Source organism: Cuculus canorus, chromosome 2 (assembly GCF_017976375.1).
Source record: "Cuculus canorus isolate bCucCan1 chromosome 2, bCucCan1.pri, whole genome shotgun sequence".
NCBI classification, from domain to species: domain Eukaryota; kingdom Metazoa; phylum Chordata; class Aves; order Cuculiformes; family Cuculidae; genus Cuculus; species Cuculus canorus.
Window position 1 is genome coordinate 40,365,828 of NC_071402.1, and position 15,359 is coordinate 40,381,186.

Sequence of the window (15,359 nt, forward strand, 5' to 3'; positions counted from 1 at the left end):
GGGGCCTTGGGCAGCCTGGTCTGGTGGGATGTCCCTGCCCATGGCAGGGGGTTGGAACTATGTGATCTTTAAGGTCCCTTCCAACACAAACCATTCTATGAATAGTTAGGTTTTTTATCAGGTCACAATATAGGCAAATATTGAAACAGTTCTGATAATATTTAAGAACCATTTAAGAACTGATGGATAGGAAGTTCTTTAAAAGTAGGGAAGAATTTTACCCTTAGGGGTAAAGTCTTCCATTTAAATGGAGACTATGGGTAATAAAAGAAGTCTGAAATGTCTGTTCGCATTTCTGATTCTGCAAATTAAAAACAATTTAAAATACTATCAAAGAGTTGGAACTAGATGATCTTTAAGGTCCCTTCCAACAAACCATTCTACGATTCCATGAAGACCAGAGCTGACATCCGCAAGAACTGTTTGTCTTTGTTTGTAAAAGCGCTCGTTCGAAGGAAATCTGCAACATTCGCACGTAGCTCGTACAAACGCCTCCATCCCTTTGGAAAGACGGTGACTCAACTCTCGCTTAAACCAAAATATTGTGCTTTTTGTAACAGCGAACCGCGCCCCTTCCCCCGCCTCTCCGGGGCCGTCAGCGCTCTCCCCGCCTCCCCGGGGCGCGGCCTGGCCTGCTCTGCCGTGGCGGCAGCGGCACCCGGACCGGGCGGGTCCATGGCTTTCATCCGCAAGCGGCGGCTGGAGCGGGAGCTTTATTCCAGGGAGAGGTGAGAGCGAAGCGGCCGCGGGGGCAGCGCGGGGGGAGAGCGGGGGCGAGCGGGGAGGCGGCGGGGATCCCCCCGGGGCGGGAGCACCGCGCGGCTGCTGACCTGCCCTTACCCCTCGTAGCTGTTGTTGGTTTTAAGGGGGTGGTGGTTAAAGATTCGCAGGAGTTAAGGCTGTGGAAAGGACCTAGGGAGGCCGTCCTGGGCTTTCCCTCGGTGTTGTTACTGTTCTGATCTGGTGGCCAATTATTCCCCAGAGTTAAGGTTGGAAAGGCTGTGGAACAGACCTGGGGAGGCTGTCCTGGGCTTCCCCTCTAATCTGGTGGCCAAGAATTCCCTAGATTTAAGGCTAGAAAGGCTGTGGGACAGACCTAGGGAGGCTGTCCTGGGAATCGCCTCCTAGGTGTTACTCTTCTAATACGGTGGTTAAAGATTCCCAAGAGTTATGGCTGGAAAGACTGTGGAAGAGACCTGGGGAGGCTGTCCTGGGCCTCCTGTCGTAGTTGTTACTGTTTAAATCTGGTGCCCAACCATTCCTAAGAGTTAAGGCTGGAAAGACTGCCTGACAGACCTGGTGGAGGTGGGCATGCCACTCGCCTGGCGGGAACTGGATGTTTACCACAAACGAGTGTTGGAAGGAAGCCAGATCATCAGCTTCATGACAAGGAAGGTCTCCATTGCTGTGTGGACTGTATGTAACAAGTTTAGAAAAGGCTTTTCCTTTAAAACACTGGCTACACAGAGAAAGGATTCAATCGCTCATCCGCTTTTCAAATTGACATTTGTGGTATCATATTTAGTAGTTGTACAGCAGGGCAGAGTGACATGCAATGACATGAAGTATGCATGGGTGTTGGAAAGGAGCCAAGTCATCAGCTTCCTAAAATGACAGGGACGAAGAAGGTCTGAGGAGGGATCTTACTCAATGGACATAATCTGCTGTTTTTTCTGGTATAGTTAGCATGAGATCTAACCCTGTTTTAATAAAGCAAATACACTCCTTTCTGTTAAAATTCAGTCTCTCATCTTTAAATCTTATGTGCCTTTCAAAAGACTAAGTTAGTATTCCTCAGCTGCGTGGACATATAAGAGTATACCAGATTATTTCAGGACTACAATACGCCCTGTGCTATTTTACAAGGCCTCTTGAGGACACTTCCACAAGGAAGTGCAGGGCTTTCTCTGAGCAGTGTGTACCGAACCAGAGGCTGAGAATACAGCCCTGGAATTCTGCATGGCTTAACCTATGAAACAGAGCTGTTAGTAAGGTTAGCAAAGGAATACAGAAACCTAAGTATCAGCTACCTAATCCTTCAATGAGTACTAAAATCACAAGAATTTATAATCAAGTACTCCATTTAATCCTTTGTGTAGATCAGAGGGGTTTCACTAGAAACATTAATTTTACATAAAATTGTCAATTTAAATTACTGTGTAAAGTACGTGTACAAAATTCTCTCTTCCTCGCCTTCATGGTTTTACTTACAGAACCGCTTTAAATTCTGACATTGCAAATCTGCCTGTAGGATTGGTTTGCTCCAGGTAAAATGGTAAATTATGTATTTGTTTATTGATAAAACGGGTTTAATTAAAATTGATTTTAAATCAGTTAAACGCTTACAAACTTCTTTGTGTACACAAACAAATTAATTTGTGAGAGTTAAGGCTGGAAAGGCAGTGGAACAGATCTGGGGAGATAGGCATGCCACTCACCTGGCATAAACTGCCTGAAAATTGCACCTGTAGGTTTTTATTCTATTTGTTTATTCTCAGTCATGTTACTGGCATGGAGTTACAACTCTGTTTTGCTATAGATAGAGTTTAGTAATTGTTTTTTTCTGAGCATTATAATCAGGATATTGTCAGCCTTTAAATTACAGGCTCTGTGACAGCTCTTTAAAGTGTTAAATTCAATTACCCTTTTCCTGCTTTCTGACTGTAATCTCTTTTTGTGTTCTTGTGGCTAACAACATACAAGAAAGGCTTATCACACGTGCTTTATTATATCCTGAATTTACCTTCTTATTTTCAGCTGGTGTCCTGCTTTCTTTTATGTGCTTATCTGCATCTGGCTTGTCACAAACTTTCAGTGCAATGTTAATATTGCCATGTAGGAAATGTCTATAAGGTGGCAGCAATAGGTCAGTGTGGGTCATGCAGCAGAGGGACATCGGTGTCATCTCTGGGGACAGGAGGGCTTCTCATTTGCCTCCCACTGCAGAAATGAGGGAGTCAGCAGGTGTAGTGGCAGGACTGTGGACTGGTCCCCTGCGAGCCCTGTGATCACTGATGCTCTCAATAGAGATCTCTGCCAGTTATGCAGCACTGTTTATTGTTGGCGAGAAAACCACATGACAAAGAGCTTGACTCACGAAATCCATATAAATTCTGATTCATAGCTCTTCGGCCCGTGAAGCTACTGCAATTTCTGTAGTGTTTTTAAAGTAATGACATATTCTGGATCGCTTTTTGTATTCTTTTTATATCTTGTTGCTTTTTGGGGACTGCTGTGGTTTCAGTTGTGTATGAGGGGCTACAGGGAGAATGGACAAAAGGAAGGATTTTTGAGTTTTAAGTAACGTTTTCAGTGTAGGAAAAGCTAGAAGAATGACTGTATTAGCTCTGTTAAGGTTTTAATGTAAATAGTCATCTCTTTTTTTCAGAAGCTGAGATAAAGGCTAAAACTCATCCAGCTTGTCCTGGAAAAAATGCAAGTACTGAACTTCTGAAAAGCCCTGAAAACAAACCAAACATATTGGTGTCTGTCAGCATTCTCGATCTGCAGTTATTGAACATTTCTAATGAGAAATATTTTTCTTTGTTCATATTTGGAAGCATTTTAGGATCTTACTATTTGAGTTTGTAATTTGAGCACTTCATGAAAGATGAGTCATCTTCTCAATTGCACCGGTAGCTTTTCCTGTCTAAATATCTGCAAACTCATTTCTCTGTTTCTTCCTCTTGCCTAGCAAATTGATACTTGTGTAAAATAAAAGTAAATTTTGTATACATATTGCACCCTGTGTCAGGTCTTCCCCTCCTCCTCTTCCTGTGCTTTACTGAATTAGTTATTAAAAAATGAAAAACATTTAAGTGATTTAAAAGATTTTTGGGCTCTCGCATTTTGTCTCCTCTTTTCCGTATAGTCCTGCATGAAAATAGCAGCAACAAAAAGCAGTTTATCACTTAATCAAAGGGATAGCTTCCTAGACCTTTTCTTTTTGCCTTCTTGCTGGGTAATTGTTAGAGACACCAACTCCTGCTTCAAAGCTTCCCTTGATTTACATCATCTTAGTATTGATATTTTCTAGTGAGATGACTGGGACTTTTAAACTTTGTGGCAACCGCATTTCATGTGTTGTGTTGTTTTGTTTGTTTGAGGCTTTTCTTGTTATTGTTTGCACATTGGTTTCTACAGAACTGTAAGCTATGGAAGTTCTGGCTAAGAGTACTGTGAAACTTAGTAGGTAAGAAGTTAATCTTCTTATGCTGTTGCTTTAGGAGGAAGGAAGATCAGATTGCTTTGAACTGATCTGAAAAACTTATTTCCTCATAACTAATTAGTTGAACTGCTTTAATATCTGGTTATATAAGCCTAGTTTTCTGACTGTATGCAGTTTTCGAGAAGAAAACATGAAAATACTGGAGTGTCCTTTGTGTGTACACTGAGAACAAGGAACAGGTTTCACTTTACATTTGATCAAACAAATCCATGTCCCTACTGAGCAGGGTTCACTCTGGTGGGAATTTTCCCTTCAAGTTCAACTGTATTGTATTACTATTTCATCTGTATTTGTCTATTTTCACTTTGTCCGGGAGTGCAGATTAAAGAAACCTGAGCTATTACGTCCCTTTTTAATTAGTGGCATGTGCCTGCTTATCCAATTTATTTAATCCCTAAAATAGTCAGCATTCGTAAACAGGAATCCTTCTTTACAAACGATTTTAGTTACAGAACTTCAAATTAAATGATGTGGTGTTTAGCTCAGGTTGTTGCTTTCCTTAAAAATTGACTTCTCAGTTCTCTTGGCTGTGTGCCCAAATGTGGGGTAGCCTAACACTCGACATGGAGGCTATGATATATTTCTGCTGGTTTATCTTACATGCTGCTTGGCTTCCTGTTTGAGAGGTTCATTTGTATTGCTGGGAATACCACTCACGCAAGGCAGCCTGCTGGCAGCATGTAGGTCCTGCGGGTAGATTTCTCGTGTGACAGTTGCTTTGGCATTTGGGTTTGTTGTTTTTTTAAAAAAAAAATCTGTAGCCTTGTCTTACTTACTCTGTTGGGACGAAATATACATCCTGAAGGCTTTTATTCAAACATCAGCGAGTGAGCCCCACAGCTGGCCTATAGATATTTTGCTCTTGTGAGGAAGGGGTTTAGTTTTAGAATTTGTTTTACACAGCTGCAGACTGCTCCTGATTTTGGCTGGCCTGCTTTTTCATCGTTGGTCATCTCCTTCTGTTATCCGGATCGTACTTCCAGTATCGGGTCAAGTGATTGTACAAGGTGTGTTGGATCAACCACTTGAAACTCTTGTGTCCCAGCAGATTTCCACCATGTACTTTCCTGATTAGGTGTTTGAAATAATAAAAATTCAATAACAGATTAAGAATTCAAAGGGGGATCAATGCAGTGCCTTCTGGATGATACAAATGGGGTTTTGCCAAGACACTGGTCCCTGCACATTCATCCCTGTGTGTGATTTGAACAAGTCCAGCGCTTTACTTGGTAGGTGACATTAATATTTAAAACAAATAGTGGGTTTGTTGGGTTTTTTTGCTTTGTTCCCCCTGCCTCGTGTTGTGGCACAGATGAGATCTTTACAAACCGGAGTATAGAGGGGCACACAAGCAAAGAAGAGTAAAAGTCTCAAGTAAACTAAGCCTGATGCAACACACTCTTTATTTGGAGGACATTTTTAGCATCTTGGCAGGACTTATAAACCCACAGTTGTGGTTTGCAAAATGTGATTTGCTTTGTTGCATTCCGTGAATAATGCTAGGAATGTTTGGGTGCTATTTGCATTCCCAAACCTCGTGTATAGGAGATGACAAGCTTTGCTACGCGTCTTGGGTGTGTTCTTCACTCCTATTTCTCAGCCCTTTTCTGAGTGGCAATTACATGGGAGCTCTTTGTAAAAGGCAAAAATCAACAAGGTACCTTCTACTTTGTATTTAGAAAAAAGCAACCAGAGTTCTTCATTGTTTTATTCATTTACCTTCTTTGCTTGTGTCACCCCTGTCTTTTAGCTGCTGTACATTAAGTTCTGTTTTTCTTGGCCAGATGCCTGAAGGTACTTCTCAAACCGGTCTCAGACCAGTGTTGATTCCCTTCACAAGAAAATGCCAGGTTTTCTGGATATAACTTTTCTGGGACAATACAAAGGCAAGAATTTGAAATAAGTCTTCAAGTAAAATTATACTAGCATGATTTAATTTGTCTCTCCTCTGAAGTGTAAGTGCTTACCTAATAAGCGCAAACATCTCCATCATACAGTATTAGTAGATTAACATGTTACTATACCAGGTTCTTTATACATCTAACACTGGGCGGGAACTGAATTCTTCCAACACAAATGCTCTTAGAGCCTTCATTAAAGTTATCTAGGGGTGTATGGAGGGAGGTGTGTGGACTATTATGCTGATTATCTACTGCCTCCCCTCCTGCCCCTCAGCATTCACCACTAGACAGACAGACAGACAGAAACAACTGTGACTGAAAAATCCTCCTTCCATTTCAGACCTGTGAAATTCCTTATTATCTTTAAAGTTGCTTGATTTTTTTTTTTTTTTTTTAATTCCAGCTATGAAAGTTGTTACAATAGAAGCTCTTCCCTTACCTAGCACGTTCTTCTCCCTCGGCCCTCTCAGCTGCTTGTGCTGTTGATTTCAGATACAAGGTTTGCATTAAACCTGAGATGTGACAGCTTAAGTGTCCTTCCACCCACCCTAAAGCTCAAGGCTTTGCCCTGGTGGTGGTGGTGCTGCCCATTCACTTAATCCTGGAAAATGAAACTGTGTCTTTCTCAGCCTCTCTAGCAGCAGAGCTGCTGCACAGGCTTGCTTCCCTCCAGGTAGTGACATCTCGTTCTAGCCACTTTGTATTTGTCCCTGGCCCCTTCACACTTTACTGTCTCTGGTTCCCTTTCATGGACTGATTCAGGCTACTAGACCTGTCCTAGACAAACTTCATAGCTCTGAACGGAAGTTTGTATTCTGATCTGTTGGCTAATGTGATGGCTGCTTCAGAAGTGGGTGGCCTCCAAAACTGGAGGTGGTTTTTGAGGCATTACAGGTTAGATTGGACTAGTGAAGCTACTGAAGTTTTTCTTTCCTTAAGTTCCAGTTTTCAATAATAATATTTCAGTAACATTTATTGAACAAATATAATCTTCCCGGAAGTTTTGTTTGCTTGTTTTGTTGGTTTTCAAGGCTTGTTTGCTGTTGGAGAGACTTTGAGGTTAAAGACCAGACTCTTTAGAAGTGATAATATAAGGCATTAAACATCTTTTGAACTCTCACCCCCTACAGCTATTTTCATGGTGTTTGAGCTTTCTTTGAAAATCATGTCTAATTTGTCTATCATTTTCAGAATAATATATTGGGTTGGGTTTTTTTAAGTAGTCCAGTTTGTCAAGCTCAATATATAAGAGTAAAATGGTGAATAATCCCTGCAGACATGACTGTGGCTTACTAACTTCATCAGCTATTAAACAGCGTTGTTACCACAAAATTTGTGGACATAAACCTCTGAAATGTGTCCTTATTAGGAAGCCAGCATAAAAACAACCTGTAATACACTTTAAGTTGAAAGTTTTATTGCTTGATTTCAAAGATTTTGAGTCAACAGATATTTGGGTTACTTTCCAAGAGACATTATAGCATTACCCTTCTCTGAGCAGATTTTTCATAAATGCTGATTAAATCATTTATACTTGAAGTTTCAAGTAACATTTGGGTTATACATTTTGAAAATGGATTAAAATGAACCACTTGCTGATGCTAAGAAAAATATCTCAAACTTGATTCTTTTCTGTTTGCCTGAAACATAATAGTTTTTGATATTTGATTATTACTGTATTACAAGAATACAAAGTTGGACAGCAGCAGGCACATGTAGAAGATCCCTTTGCTTTTTTATTAAAAAACATAAATGTTTGTGTTATAACCAGAACTGCTTTTTTCAGATACTAGTTCTTGTTGGTAATTTGAAAAGACCAAAAGTGTATCTTTTCCATTGAAGATATAGTATGTTTTTTGTACATTTCTCAGTTAATGCTTATGGTTTGTTTTCTTTTTGGGGAAAAAATATTATTATTTTTTATGGGCTTCTTTAATTTTTGGAAGGGAGCCAGTTGCATTGTTAAAGTTGTCCAGTTCTCCTTACTGGCAGAACACTTTGTCTAATTGCTGAGGTTAAGAGTTTTTTTAATGTCTTGGGGTCAGACTTGAAAGCAGGGAGGGTAGACTGGGAACAGACTTCCTCAGGCTCAGTTGACATGATCTCATTTGCTTTGTGATCCAGGAGGTTCTTCTGGGGCAGTGGAGTCAGTTATAGCCTTAAAGTGTGTTCTGTTAATTAGTCGGCACGGGGAACAGTATAGCTGCTGTGCTGCTGGAGACCAAAATACAGCTCTCAACTGTTACAGATTTAATTATTTTCTTTTGTGGGGTATCATGTGTTCTCTTATTACTGTTATTTATTGATTTTGTAGGTTGTTTTCTTTTTTTCTTCCAGTCATGCACAGAAGAATTAAATTTCTATTTTAGATCTTTACAAAGTGTGCATGTGAATTCCTGTCACAGGAATACATAGCAGTTGGTAGTATATGAATTTTACATGTCAATCATTTTGATGTCACAAGTGTCTCTATAATACCTTCTTCAGCTCTCTGGAGTACAGTCAGCCTAAACTCCACTGCTTAGTTGCACACTGAAGATCCCCTTTGCTTTAATGATATAACTGTTGTGATTGATTGGATAGTTGAACTCTATCTTAAGGGTGTTTTCAAACCTAAACAGTTCTATGATTCTGTGATTTCCTGCTTTTTCAGGCCTTCACAGCTCTGTGTTTGCCTACTCATGCAGCAAACCAGAGACTGATCTGTTCCCTTGCCAACTGTAAATACTTGTTAAACCTGGCAAGTCTGAAGTATCATCCTGTGCTGTGATGACTCTCAAGAGGGACCCTGTTGATGCAATAAGTATCAGTGGCTCTACTTATTTTTGTGGAAGAAGTCTGTTCTGTGGAGATAGAAAGCTCTGACTGTACTCTAGTAACATCTGATAAAACTTGATTTTTCCTTTTCTTTGACAACACTATCAACACAGACAAATGAAATTTAAATTTTATAATTACGCTATAAGAACTGAAATGAGTTGAGAAATTCCAGAAGGTTATTCCAGGGATCATGCTTCATAATTACCGGAGTTCGTAATTAGCAGTAACTTGAACTGGTCTAGATTTGTTAGCCAGTAGTTGAGATGCACGTCTGAAAATTTTGGTTCCACTTATGGTATTGTAACTAGAACTTGAAAATGTATTTGTAGAAATGAAGGTAAAGGGGGATTATAATCAGGAGCCGTTGAAAGAGAACAGCAAGGTAAAGAGACACGAAAAGCTCCAGAGAGCTGAAACACACTGGTAGTATCATGAAAAAGTTAAAGACAGACTTGGTATGTGTACACAAGCAGTTGGACTCCAGGAAAAAGAATAGCAATATTTTTTTCTTGACTGATGATGCCTTTAATCATATATTCTTTTGTCTTGGTGAAGAAGCAGGCAGTGAAATCATGTGGTTTGTGAGGGATGCTTTATGACCAAGAAAGGTGGAATTTTGAAAGGTACAGTTTTTGTGTCAGAATCTTTGGACAGGCTGTAAGTTCCATCCCCATTGCAGTGGATGCTTGAGAAAAGTAGAGTTCAGTGATTGTATTTGTGGAGATTTGATGTCTGGCTATGTCCACCTGTGGAAGGGACTCATAGCAGCCTGAAAATATTGGAAAATGCAGTTAAGGTAAATGGACTTGCAAGTAGGACTAGCAACAAGCAGAGAAAGGCTTGGCAGAGACTGCAGAACCACCTGAAAGACTTGGGAGGGTGAGGAGGAGAATAAAATGTGGAAAATGCACTTCGTCTATATGACATACAATGTTTGGAGAAGAGCACTTTCGCAGCTGCCAACCATGTAACCCTTTTTCAAGACAGCAAAGCTGAGATCAGAAAGTGAACATTAGGTTACAGCACAAGTAGTCACTGGTCTCCAGCAAGAAGCTTTTCTGCAATGCTGCCTCAGTAAAACTGGGCAGTGAGTAGTTGTATGGAAGGGTCACAGAGTCAAATAACAAAATGGTGAACTCGATGATCCTAGTAAATACTGTATTTAAAAAGGAGGAAACATCTAATTTCCTACGCATATGTGACTGTGCTTACCTTTTTAGTAAAGTTGGTCAGTTTTAATCACTTGTGGCAGTTTAAGTTAAGTTGTTAGAGAACATAGTTTCATGTTTGCCTCATACCAGTGTTGGCATTGCTATGATCCTGCAGTTAAGTACCTTAGAAGACATCAATTTTTTTATATATGTATTTGTTATTGTTGTTTATTGTCTATTGACTTGGTCCATAAACAGGCTTCCTGTGGAGTTGAACAGGCACTGGTACTGACAAAGTGCAGAAATGTGATTGGAGAGGAAGATAATGCTTCCTCTGAAAGTATCCATCAAGTGGCTCAGCCGTGTTGTGAAAACCACGGCTGTGTTATCACTTAACACTTTAGATGAATGTAATTTGACTTTCCTTCAGAAAGATCTAATCTCTGTTCCAAGCAATTTGTTCCTGCCCTCCTTTTGTGTCATTGCATATTTTGACTGACGTATACTGATTGGAACTAAACTAATGTTTACTGAGAGGAAGGACTGGCTGTGTTAGGATAGTTTCTATCTGAGACATATGAACAGAATCAAATTTCTAACTTCATATATGTTGGAAGAGCAGCAGTTGATCTTCACGGGTGCACAAGTTTTTAAATGGGTTCTTTTAAAAAGGTAATTTAAATTAAACATTCTTTGGGAGTGGGGCACAACACAGTGAAGACTTCCCAAACACTTCATATATTTTATTAAGAATACTAGTTTTCATGGCATCTTCTTTTTAAATAAATAATTTTTATTTATTTGTAGGTTTTCGCTGCTTCTTCTTAACTTGGAAGAATACTACTTTGAACAGCACACAGCTAATCATATTATAAAGAAAGGTTGCAGAGATGAAAGGTACAAAACATTTACATACATTTATTTACTGGAGTCACTCCAGTCTCATGTATCTCTAACAGATACATAAATACTTGGTTTTTTATTGTTCCTTTTAGAAAATATAGAGGCTCTCTAAAAATCTGTTCCAAGTCAATAATTTTTGAACCTGATGACAGTGTCCAACCCATTATCAAGGTAAGCAGTGCAAACTTACAGTTTCTTATAACTTAAGATTCTCTTTAAAAGGATTTAAGAAGGAGAATGGATTTTTGTAATTTGCTGCAGATACCACTGAGAGACTGCATTAGTATAAAAGCCCCAGAAGACAATGAAGGAAAGAACCCTTTCACACGGTACGTGAGTTTGAGTAAATGTACGTATTTAATTCTCTTTAAAGCTGAAGCACACATCTCTTCAAATATATTATTTACATTGTAGGGATACTTCTGGAGGGATTTCTGTTATATGTAATCAGGTAAGACCTACATAACAGATTCTTGATATATGAGTGAGTGAGATTACGTTCTTTAATGCTGTCTTTATCGGAGCTGGAATCTTAGGGTGGGTGCTTAAGTGGAAACAAAACTAATTAGTGTAAAAAACTTAGCTTTAATGTGAAGTTGTGGGTGCTGGAAACTTCAAACTGTTAATGACTTCATTAAGTTATTAATTTGATAAAGAACTTTTTTTGCTGTGTTTTTTATAATGGAGCTTAGGGCACTATTAGAATTGAATGAAAAACAAGAATAAACTGAAATTAAGTTGGTTATTAGCCATTTTTGTTTTGGTCTTGCTATATTGTTTTCTCCTACTTTCTGGTGTATATTGTGGCAACATCAAAGCCATCTTAATCCTTACAGTTCAGCTTTGTGAAACCATTGGACTGTGCTGTATGCCTACCAAATAATTTTTAGTAACTGTCCTGAAATATTTGGCTCAAGTTTCAATCATGAGTTGTGTTTAACTTGGATTTGTTCATACTTAATGCTAGCTGGCAGAATATACTCCAAGCTTTGATAAATTGCAACTGATAGATGATCCAAAGCTGTAAAAGTTTCGAAAAAATGTTCATGTTTTTATTTCAGGAAAGAACAGAGATAAGGTGGAAACATTCTAACATCTTTGTAAAATCTGTCTTTAACAATACCTAAAATCTATAGCCTTGCTTATATAAGTAGTGCTGCAGTCAAAAACGAACTCAAGCACTTAATATTGTCTGTGCTAGAGAAGTTTGTGGTCTGTGTTAAAGTAATCAGTATATTTAATTTGATCTCGAAACTGCTTCCGTCGAGTGTTGTGCAGTCAAGGTTTCTTGTATAGTAGTTTTTTTGTTTATTGAGTGTTATAATTGTTACATGCAATTGATCCACCATATATCATTAGTAAGTGTTCTGAAGAAGAAATGATTGAAAAAACTTTTCATAGGAAAGGAGAATTAACTTTTGAAATGGTAACTGTGGTTAGCACCCCCCACTCTTTGCCCAACCCATGTGTAGCTTGCCAGTCCTCTTCCTTTCCTTTCCATTGGGGAAATGTTCTGGAATAGTTCGGTGGCATGGTAAAATAGGCCTTTTGTATAAAAGGCGTAGGTACTTATATGTGAAGTACTCACTAGTTGTACTTATAACAAATCACTATCTAATTCTATTTTGTAAGTAGAATTCCTGCCTTGTAGGAAACCACACATAGCGAATAATTGGAACATCTTAAATATCTTTGCCTTTTCAGACTCAGAAAAATTGTTAATCCGTAGCTGGATAAGAATCTTTGCTTTGTGTGATAGGCAACTTAGAAACTAGTGGCTACGAAATACAGCAAACAGAATTAGAGAGAATTTCAATATTTTTTCCTCAAGATAAAATTGAGGAAAAATCCCCCATAATAGGAAATCTATACAGTATACTAAAGTTTTTGCAATACTACCTTTTTTCCCCCCACTTTTATTGTCTACTTTTTCATGTATTTGGGGGCTCTCATTGTAGAGAAATGTTTAATTATGCTGCAGAAGAGTTATTTAAGTGTACAGCAGGTGTCTCTTACTCTCATTCCTGTTCTCCTATGGCCTAATTCAGGTCTGTACGTGCTGATGTCAGGTGAAACGCACTAATTGCCATTTTATGTTTAATGTAGCACTTAGAGAGGCCTGCTGAGCTTGTAAGCTTCTAAGCTTACCGCTTACTTTCTTCTGGCTGAACAGTGATGTGAGAGAAGGCTTCTGGCTAGAGAATGGTACAGCATCTGTTCCTGCAAGTTTAATACCTGCTTTTGGTTTGAGGCTGCTACCACAATGCCTTGCAGTGTAGAACCATAGACATTGTGCTAGCTGTCAGAAGCAAATGAGGCACTGGAATAAGCCCTTTGATCAGCCAAGTCTCTTGGGCCCTGGAGTAGTACAGAGTTAATAGTGTGCAGTCCAGTGTTTTTTGTGTAGCTCAGAAAGCCAATCCCAAGTCTTACACTCAGGCCTGAGATTTAGCAAGCTTAAGCCTTCCCTACAAACAGAGCAGAATCATTACTTATTTCTGGTTTGTCTTCTTTCAGACAGCAGATAGTAATGTGATATCCACAAACCTATGTGCTAGCAGTGAAGTCTGTAGGAGTTGAGAGAATGTTCAGTAGAATGAAAGCAGTTTCCTCGGGGTTTTGGGGAGGGAGGGTCCTCTCAGATCTGAGAATAGCATGAGAAAAACACTAGTCAAAACCAGGCTGTTGGATGAGAGATGAAATGTGGTATTCATGGCAGTTGGAACTGAAAGTAAAGGGTTTGGCAGTGGGGGAAGAGGTTCATCAGTGAAGGTTTACATAGTAGTTTACATTGTGAGTGACCCCTGCAGGGTAGTTCCCATGAAGTCAGAATCCTGAGGACATGAACTACCAGAAGGGCAGGGAGGAGAGGATCCTCCTATTGAGTGCAGTTAGGCTGGTGGCTCTTCTTAATAGTTTTAATCTTGCAACTCCATTAAGGTCATATGATTAGAATAAAAACCTGCTAATAAACTACATGAGTAAATAAGCCTATGAACTACATTGGCTGCTTGCCCGTCTTGCAGTTAGCTGCTGTAAAAGGTCATTTTTCTGCAGTTTATCTGGGTTAACTAAAGCAGGACATTGCATACTAGTGTTTTGCTGGCTTAAACAAGTGTTCTTAGCTTTGTCTTTATCAGTACTTGTGATTTATTTTTTTAAGGACTGAAACTGTAAATTCTTTTTCAGGTTTTTCTCATTAAAGAAAGAAACATTATTGCACCGTATAAAACAGTAAGAGTAAGTATATATTTTTTCCACTATTGTTAGCAAACTAATTTTTGCAAGGATTTATGTTCTTATTTCTGAAAGATGATGTTCATTTGAGGAATATGACAATAAATATTAAAAAAAAAAAAAAAAACCAAACCAAAAAATACAGAAATCCACAGTAATTGTGCATATTGGGAAAAAAAACAGGTATCTGAATTCTTCCACAATCGGTTTGTGATATTTCTTGGAAGGCACACTGCAGACTTGACACTTGCCTTTTGCCTTGATGTGCAGCTCGGTGGGCTCGACAGTCAGAGCTGTCAGCTGGCTGCTTTATTCAGTGGACACTGCATCCTGGCTATATGCCTTCTTAGTTCAGCTCACACCTGAAATGAGAGATTGCTAATTGATATTTCCCAGTTGAGTTTTTCACAGTTCAAAGAAATGACAGATAAGACTGCTCACAGCAGAATCAGAAATTACTTCCGATTGCTTTCTGCTGGTAGGGTGGAAATGTTCTGATTCTAAGCCTGGGGAATTCAAGGCATAGAACTAAGCTTTTCATCTAGATTGCAGGGTCGGTTAAGGCATAAACACAAAATGAAAATGCAGAGTCATTAAACACCATATTCGCCCAAGAGTTGAAATAGACAGAATTATATTTCTCAGCATATTTGTTCAAGTAAGAGATTTCAAGAATGGTAGTCCATAAATTTGCATTACTGTAGTGAACAACAAAGAGGGAAGAGGTGATTGTTCTCTCAAAAACTGCTTCAGTTGGTTTTCTGGTTAAATCTGTCTCTAAACTAGAATTTTCTTATTTTCCTTGTTTATTTGCTTTACGCCATTGATTCTTCATGTATTGAACCTGCTTTCTCTTCTAGTCCTTTTATTTTCAGTTTTGCCATGTGCAAGATGTATTAAGTATCATACAAATATTTTACTGCATTACCAACACAGTGAAAAAAGAAAATAATCAAAAGGGCTGTTTGGAAGGTGTTTTATTTTATTTTCTAAGTCAAGATTCATTCATACCTAAAACATTCCTGACAGTTCACTGTTGCAATTTACTTCACAAAAGTGCAGCTATGCTTCTGCATATTGAAACAAGAAATCTAGTTTGCCTTCAATAATTTCAGATTT

The 15,359-nt window shown here is 38.9% G+C and overlaps 1 protein-coding gene across 3 annotated transcripts in view; it reads left to right on the forward strand.

The window, feature by feature from the left end:
• The first annotated feature begins 594 nt into the window (after nt 1-594).
• The window catches only part of NSMAF (neutral sphingomyelinase activation associated factor), a 42,476-nt gene continuing 27,711 nt past the window's right edge, over nt 595-15,359 (forward strand). The window contains exons 1-6 of one of the 3 annotated variants that reach the window (XM_009563296.2): nt 595-728; nt 10,908-10,997; nt 11,096-11,174; nt 11,265-11,332; nt 11,418-11,454; nt 14,193-14,243. In XM_009563296.2, the coding sequence (XP_009561591.2) occupies nt 676-728; nt 10,908-10,997; nt 11,096-11,174; nt 11,265-11,332; nt 11,418-11,454; nt 14,193-14,243 (378 nt within the window). In that variant the 5' untranslated portion in view covers nt 595-675. Of the gene's footprint in view, nt 729-10,907; nt 10,998-11,095; nt 11,175-11,264; nt 11,333-11,416; nt 11,455-14,192; nt 14,244-15,359 lie in introns of those variants that run through there. The other 2 variants (XM_054060804.1, XM_054060803.1) reach the window with 2 other exon arrangements.